This window comes from Limulus polyphemus, unplaced genomic scaffold, assembly GCF_000517525.1.
Source record: "Limulus polyphemus unplaced genomic scaffold, Limulus_polyphemus-2.1.2 Scaffold892, whole genome shotgun sequence".
Lineage (NCBI taxonomy): Eukaryota > Metazoa > Arthropoda > Merostomata > Xiphosura > Limulidae > Limulus > Limulus polyphemus.
Window position 1 is genome coordinate 343071 of NW_013666502.1, and position 8580 is coordinate 351650.

The window sequence follows — 8580 nt, forward strand, 5'->3', positions numbered from 1 at the left end:
TTCAACACCCGCGGTGGGCAGAGCATATAAAGTAATAAAAACATTTTGTAAATGTAAAATGATGTAGGGATGGCAGTGCCAAAAAAGAATGCAAACAAGAATATAGGGATGATATAGCTATACATAGATCATCTCTACATGACTTTTAATATTAAATTTTAATGTTACACTGTAAAATGCATACTTGACTTTAATATTACTGCAGTTGGAAGTTATATATTTCTGACTATTGGTATGCAGTTTGTATATTATAATATCATGGTAATGTTAGGGTAGGCATCAATTTAATGTGACTAAGAGCCTAGGACTTGCGAACAAGGAAAAACTAAGTTGAGTCAAAACACTCTTGATTGTTATAGACTATTACAGACTCTCGCTACAAGGTCAGTCGAATTGACCGACCTCGTAACCATTTTATACACACGCATTCTACAGTGTAACATTAAATTTTAATATTGAAAGTCATGTAGGGATGATCTATTCCTATACTCTTGTTTCCATTATTTTTGACCTGCCATTCCTACATAATTTTATATTTACATGTTTTTATTACTTTTTTGACATTTTTTTCCCATGACTGAAAGATAGTGTAATCTATGAATGTGTAATTTTTCCCTACTACACTTCATACATAATATAGGGTTTCTCTCCCTAAAGACATCGATTGTATAGTATAAAAAAGCATTGAGTATTTTACATGTTACACTCATCTAATGTTCATCTATTATTGGTTGGTAATTTCTGTTTTACCCTATAGTTAAGCTTTTTAAAGGAACACAGGATTTCTGTAAAAACGCTAACATCAAGGAGTAATGAATTATGATTTTTTTAAATTACTACTAGTTATTTCGACTATATGATGACATCGTGCACTGCCCAGAAAACACAGAGTGGATTTAGGTTTAAACTGACGTTAGTGATAAAGTAGTTGTAGAGTTATCTCAACTGAAACAAGAAGAAAGATGAACAATCTGGTGGGTTGGTCACTTTCTGGTTTGGTATCTTAGCGATGGTTTCTTGCCTTGTTTTTAATCTTGTTGGGTAGAGAAACAAATGAAAGTGAGTGGTAATCATCTTTTAAAGTAAAACTCTCTGTCATTGTTGATGTTTTCAACGTACATATTTGTATTATCCCTATTGAGTACCTTGGCCACCCCTACATATATATAGTCTAACGACTCCATGATACCCCGTTGTGTAGATTTGTGCTTAACAAAAAAAAACAACAAAAAACCTTACTGTAAGGTCAAGTCCTGGCCAGCATAAATCCACCATATTTTCATTTACGTTGAGCCAACTAAATACGCTTTAGAAAATTGTGACTATCTGTTTACATTTACACTATCCCAACCAGTTCGATACAGTGCAATACGATATTAAACCGAAGGATTCAAAATATAGCACATCTATAATAAGGAGCAAAGTAGTTATTAAAAATAAATGTTCAAATACTTGTGACATACATATCAGTTTCAATTAAGTAACGAGGAGATAATATCCAGTTTATTTTTTAAGCTTGCATGAATATTTATTTCAACGTAACTTTTTCATCATCGAACTCTTGTTATAACACTCGTAGGGTAACGTGTACACTGATTCCCAAAAGTTAAGTAACAAACACAAAAATGCATATAAGTCCAAAATGATGCAAGATTCACTCACCAAATATGGACCGTTAGTACATTTATACATGATACAACGTGTAACAAAACATATTTAAAGTAGGTCCCATCAAAACATGCAAATTAGAATCGGTATAAAGAGACGTGGGTAATGACTCGTTCATATTATTTTTGACTCTGGTAGAATAAACATGTAAAAATAATTTGCACAAAATGTGTAGCCGTCATCGTCTGAAAAAATTTCCAAGGTGGAGATGTATTGGTATGGTATTCTCAGGTGAACTTATATGGGATACGTCCGCTTTATAACGGGAGGATCGATCTGAGTTTAACTCAATGACTGAGTTTAAGCTAAGAAAACAGACTAGACACGTGATGTGAAGAGAAACACAATCTTGATTAAATACAACGCGAAATAACAGTGTGCGTGTTTGCGTGGACGTCTATAAGATCGGTAAATCAGCAGACAGCTTTCGTTTCCCGAGAAGTCTTTCCGTTGAATTCATCGTATATACCATGTAGAACTGATGTGAATCCAATGCTTCTTATGAACAGGAAATGTCGGATTTACTCAAAAAGACTCGCGTTCCACATGACTGGTCGTGCTCTTACAACATAACAAAGGTTGTAACCTCTAGATATCTTTTATTTGACCAGTGAAGAGCATTGCTGTTGTTGACCTGTTTGTACAGAACCTACGAAGTTGGTCTTCGGTTTCTGGACCACGTGTTTATGCGAAAACTGCATAAAATCTTGAGTAAACGCAAAAAAATCTAAAAATTATTATATTAATAAAAGGAGGTAGAAGGCAAATAATATGCTTGCATACTAAATTAAAGTCTGAACGCCGGGCAATCATGGACCCGGGTGACTGAATGACTATCTAAACAGGAGTATTGTTTCACAAACTATGGATACAATCTAAATTGCAAGGAGATATTGCTTGAAGACCAAAACAAGGTAGAATATGGGTCACAACCCCAGCAGTTGATCATTATATGTCACTTGTGGCCCGACGAAGATTATTCTTTTCACCAATCCAACAGTCTTTGGATCTCTGCACAATTATATGGATATCGGTATCAGCCCAAATGGTAGCCAGAAGACTGCAGGAAATAGGACTGTATGCAAGATGACCATTGGTGACCCACAAACCCAAACAGGAATGTTTGAAGTGATGTCGTGAATATGTCTTTTGACACCATACCAATGGAGACAGATGAGTCCAGATTCAGCATACTCATGGCGTACATTCATCATGAAGGAACACTCAGCCTGTCCATGTACATCATGGAAAGGGTTCCTATTGTGGTGGACGTTTGATGATCTGGGCAGGAATTTTCATGGATGAACATACAGGCCTCCGTGTGTTTGAGAGTGTTACTGTGGCTGGTTGAAGATATAGTGATAAGATCCTGGATCCCAATGCTAGACCATATGCAGGTACATTAAGAGGCACTTCATTTTAAATGACAATAATACTCGTCCACACATGACACGTGTTATCAACCGGTAGCTGCAAAACTACACTATCATGCGTTTGAATTGGCCAACATATTTACCTGAACTCAGTCTTATAGAGCATAGTTGAACTACCTGCTAGGTGATATGGGAGACCAGTAGACAACCAACACCCTAATGTAATATAAAGCAGTTCGAATGAAGAAATACTTCGGATGAACGAATATTATATGGTAAACTACTTCGATCAAGCCTAATCATGAGTCGTTATCGTCAAATTATGCACTTTTAGTCCAGTCATTACTCACCTTGAAAACTCATGCTATAAAACCCTACACTTATTTCTTCGAATTTTCACTTTTTGATTATGATCAGTTAAGAATATAGTTTCATTTTATAGTTGAAAGGGTAGATTTTTTAGAAAGTGAAGCAAAATGTGTTTCAGTGTTTTCGATCCTTTTGTGCATCAATACTGTTATTGATATACAGTGTATATTCTGATCTATAATATTATTATCGATACCAGACTGAAGTTATCCGTTTCATGACATTGAAGTATTCTTTACTTTTGGTGTAAACTTTATCGAATACGTGTTTGAACTCTTTACGTGATTTTGTTTGCGTCTTAATCGCCGAGCCCCCCAGTAGCACAGCGGCATGTCTTCGGACTTACAACGCTAGAATCCGGGTTTCGATACCCGTGGTGGGCAGAGCACAGATAGCCCATTGTGTAGCTTTGTGCTTAATTACAAACAAACAAACTTAATCGCCGAATAAATTGAAGTTATTGTCATTTTATTAGTTTAGTAAACATCGATTTGCTATTTGAAAAAATACATTGTTCCTTGATTTTGATTGTTAATGATATTATTGGAAAGTCATCCTCTTTTAACATTGCAGTATACAATGTACTTGCTTTCCTTGACAAACGTGCAATTCTAAGTGTATGTATTTACATACATCGAGGTAGACAAGTTTAAAAATATTATTTAATTTTGTGTTAAGACAATAAATACGTTTACACAGTATAATTCATTATGTTTTTCACAAGTTTTGAATATTTTTATAATATATTCATTTGTGTTTTGTTTTATAATCAAAACAGTTATAAAACGCACGATGTTTTGTTCTTTTGCTCAAAAGGATGTTTCTAAATGTATTCGACTTTTCGTGACACTATTAATCAAACTAGATAATGTGTATTATATGTATATTTGGCAGCAAAATATCTTTGGTATTTATTCTCGGTGTATTTTTATTCACATAATCGCTGTTATTATGCAGTTATGAGGTTAAACTAATGCCTAAAATAATTATTATCGCAGACTGAAATGGACGCAGAAGCTCGAGACTTCAACAGTGATCATCCAGTCACCGTAGTTTCACAAAATCTTTCTGGTAAGCAACTTTTTAAAGTCTCATAGCTCGAGGGCCTTCAGTAGCTAGGTGGTGACAGGTATTAGAGTTGGTTGTTTGTTTGGTGTTTTATGGCGCAAAGCAACTAGGCTATCTGCGCCAGGGATGGAAGGAATTTTCATTGAAGGCGGCGTGTTTATGGAATTTGAAAACAAAGCAAATCTATATCATTGTTAAGATAGAAGTTTAAATACAATAACATAATGGCTGTTTCATAATGACGAAGAGGAAATGACCTAAGCTGACACCGGTTTATTACTATTCGTTCTTATTTACAATTGGTAAATGTACACAAATGTCTCGTTTAATTTAATACGTTTGTTTGCCGTTTACATGCATAAAATAAAAGCAAACCATTACAAAATTGCCACGAAAATAAAAAGACAATTATAAGAATTATTAAAAAGCAAGCTGAGAATTCTTGAGGATTAGAAGGAAACGAATACATTTTTCGAATGTGTTCAAAATTAATTGTGGTAAAAGTTACTTTGTACACTTAATACAGATAAACAGGTTTTTCTTCTGGGTAAACAAATCATTTGTTTTTGTAAAACCGTGTTAATGAAATGTTCATTTTAGTCGAAGATGAACTTTACTTTTAAGTGAATAATTTGTTTTATTGGCCTTCTTTGAAAAATTCGGGAAATTGTCGACAGTAGTTAATAAATTAAACAAATAGTTTTGAGATTAACGACAAACGAACAAAACTAACCTACTAGTGCTTAGACCAGTGTTTCTCAGCCGGATTTGCCACTCGTGTCCCGGTTTTGTTCGTCGTGACCCCTGTTATCTCTACAAGGATGAAAAAACTCTTGATGTTTCTTGGCGCAGTTCGTCATAGACCATAACAAAGGGGATATGTGCACTTCTCAGACACCTCGATGACTACAAAAAAAAAAAATACTTAACGCAAACAGCTTGTGACCACCTTGGAAACCTGTTCGCGACACCCTTGGGAGTCGTGACCCATCGTTTAAGAAACACTGGCTTAGAAGATATAAGATTCAGGTTTGCCGTAAAGGGAGGGCAGTTGAATTTAAAAGGGTCATAATTTACATCAGGGAGACTATGAAGTAAGCTAGGGTTAAGAAAGAAGAACAATCACAGTAGAAAAAAAAAATTGACAGTTATATTTTCAAGTGATGATACTGTCTATGCAAATAAAAACCCATATTTTGGGATGGATAGAAAAATTCTAAAAAAGAACAACAACCGATAAATGTGTTGTTGGTTACAAGCGAGACTTCTCGGAGCTGTGTAGAACTGAACGTGTTTTATATTTTTTTTTTCTTGCGAGTTACACTAAATGACAAAATATCATTGTAAAAATATTTTTGAGTAAAAATTTATTGCAATCAAAAATATAATTATTATTTTTACCCAAATTGTGAAATTGGATGTGCACGTGTGCATTCGACACTTGAAAGGTGCTGACCGATTCGGATAGGGTTAAGAATCCAGTGTTCCTTCAATTCTCCATACGGTTATGAATGATACTGTTACGAGAATGGATACTTTTCTTCATACCTCATCTGTATTTCTGAGTTTTATACAAGTCTTCATAATGAACGATTTAAAGTACGTTTAGCTGCAAGACAAACTTCTTGCTTACACGTCCACAGTCTTACAGACACGGCATAAGTTCATAGTAGAAGGGAGGAAATACAGATGGACAAGAAACCCCCAAATCCGAGTTAACATAGATTGTTTGCAGGGCATGCATACAGAGTAACTTTCGAGGCGATTTTCTAACCTCGTAACTTTCCTATAATACAGCAGTTTGATGTTTTTTTTATGTTTGTTTTTTGGATACTCGCATACATCTACATACGGGCTATTTTAAACCGATCGACTAGAAGGAAGGCAAGATATTATATAGCACCCACTGGGTGCTATTGGGCTATTCTTGTCTGACCGGATAGCCAGGTGTGAATGCTACTTTATAGAGCACCCACAGCCCTATAGTGCGGAGCACAATTTTTATTTTGTATGGGAACAGCCAAGTAATGACTGTTATTATATATTGTATGTGTGCGTGTCCATTGAAAACAGCCAAGTAATGACTAGTATTATGTATTGTATGTGTGTGTGTGTCCACTGGGAACAGCCAAGCAATGATTGGTATTGTATATTGTATGTGTGCGTGTCCATTGGGAACAGCCAAGTAATGACTAGTATTATGTATTGTATGTGTGTGTGTGTCCACTGGGAACAGCCAAGCAATGATTGGTATTGTATATTGTATGTGTGCGTGTCCATTTGGAACTGCCAATTAATGACTAGTATTATATATTGTATGTGTGTGTGTGTGTCCACTGGGAACAGCCAAGCAATGATTGGTATTGTATATTGTATGTGTGCGTGTCCATTAGGAACTGCCAATTAATGACTAGTATTATATATTGTATGTGTGTATGTCCACTGGGAACAGCCAAGTAATGACTATTATTATATGAATGATGAGCCTAAAGATGTATGTGTTAGTCTACGACCTAGTATATGTGTGTCCCGTAATTTATAGCTTATAGAAAGAGAAATATTTGTTAAAATGAAACTATTTTGGTCTAAATATTCACACAAGTTTTTATAGTTATCTGTAATGTCCTCCGGCAGGTCAACATTAAGCTTACGATAAAATTTAGGATTCGTTACACCTCGGTAGACAGAGCTAGATAGCCCATTGTGCAACTTTGCGCTAAAACGAACAATTTAACATGAGAAATAATTCTCGAAACCACAATTTTCGTAAAATTGTTTTAGAGAACCACCATCCATTACACAAATTATCTGTTACCCTTGAAGTAACTACATTACGCAATCGTTTTTTGCCAAACAGGAATGTTCGTAATACGATCATTTTGTTTTGAATAAAACAATATGAAAACTACTTTATTTGCCTAGTTCATGTTCAGTTTTATTACGTATAATTTACGTCTGGACTGCAAATCTAGGAGAAACAGTTGAATATTGTACTTTTTCAAATTCACCTGTAAAATCAACATTCATTGTTATGCACTACACTATTGTTGTATGAATAAATATTTTATAGTTCCTTTTGTAATAAGCGCGTTACTGTTAACCTAATATGTGAAAACTATCGAACGATATCGCAATTTTCTGTTCATGTTATATCATTTTATATACACAGATGATACGTCCAACCCTCCAAAGGATAAACCCTACGTCTTCAATGTATGGAACAAAGACCACAAAGTGTGTCTTTTGGCTTCGTTTCAGGCTTCTTTCTTGATTTCATACGCCAGCAGAGGAGGAAAGCAGGTAAGCAACATCTTAATGACGTAACCGATCGAAAACATCACATAAAAGTATACGACGACCTTGTATCGAAAAGTGAAGATTCGTGAATTGATACTACATTAAGTTTTAGAATACTATTCGAGAAAACAGTAGTGATTTATTTCATTTCAAGAAACTATAGCCCGGGTTAGTCAGCGACCTTGTTGTAACTTAAATGTTTTAGGTATGAAATAACGGATTACTAATGGTACCTTTTAAAGTTTTAGGCATGAAATATCGGATTACTAGTGGTACCTTTTAAAATTTTTGGGTTTGAAATATTGGATTACTAGTGGTATATTTTAATGTTTTACGTATAAATACTAGTGGTACATTTTAAAGTTTTAGGTATTGTCATGATATAAAAATATAGTTTGGTTTAAATACTGGTGATTAATTTATATTCGTGAGTGAATATTTTATTATTTTTAAGATTTGTTATAACAAGAGTTAAAAGCAGACGATTGTAGAAGGTTTTGTTAATAACTAATTGGTGTCGAGGATATAGAAAGTGGCCAGACGACTGTGTAAAAAAGATATAAATAGCGTGAGACGAGCGAGAAGCAGCAGACAGACAACAATAGACAGATAATTGTGAAAGAGAATGTAGCTGTGTGAAGTTAAGTACCGTAGATTTGATAGGCCTAACGATTGACATAGGCCTAGCTTTTAATGTGTCAGAGTGAAACTAACAGTATAAAAAAAGAGATAAGAAGGATAATTTTATTCCGTCAAAGTATAGTTCTAAAGTAATTGAATCAACCTGGATACTCTTTGACAAAAG

The 8580-nt window shown here is 34.7% G+C and overlaps 2 protein-coding genes across 2 annotated transcripts in view; both read left to right on the top strand.

The window, feature by feature from the left end:
- LOC106461073 (lamin-B receptor-like) overlaps positions 1-7776 on the top strand; it is a 62541-nt gene extending 54765 nt beyond the window's left edge. Inside the window, exons 9-10 of the transcript XR_002610912.1 lie at positions 4409-4481; positions 7648-7776. The gene's annotated coding sequence lies outside the window, so the exon portion shown is untranslated. The remainder of the gene's footprint in view (positions 1-4408; positions 4482-7647) is intronic.
- Positions 4415-8580, top strand: part of LOC111086170 (lysosome-associated membrane glycoprotein 5-like) — a 10324-nt gene continuing 6158 nt past the window's right edge. Inside the window, exons 1-2 of the mRNA XM_022387906.1 lie at positions 4415-4481; positions 7648-7778. Of these exons, the coding sequence (XP_022243614.1) occupies positions 4415-4481; positions 7648-7778 (198 nt within the window). The remainder of the gene's footprint in view (positions 4482-7647; positions 7779-8580) is intronic.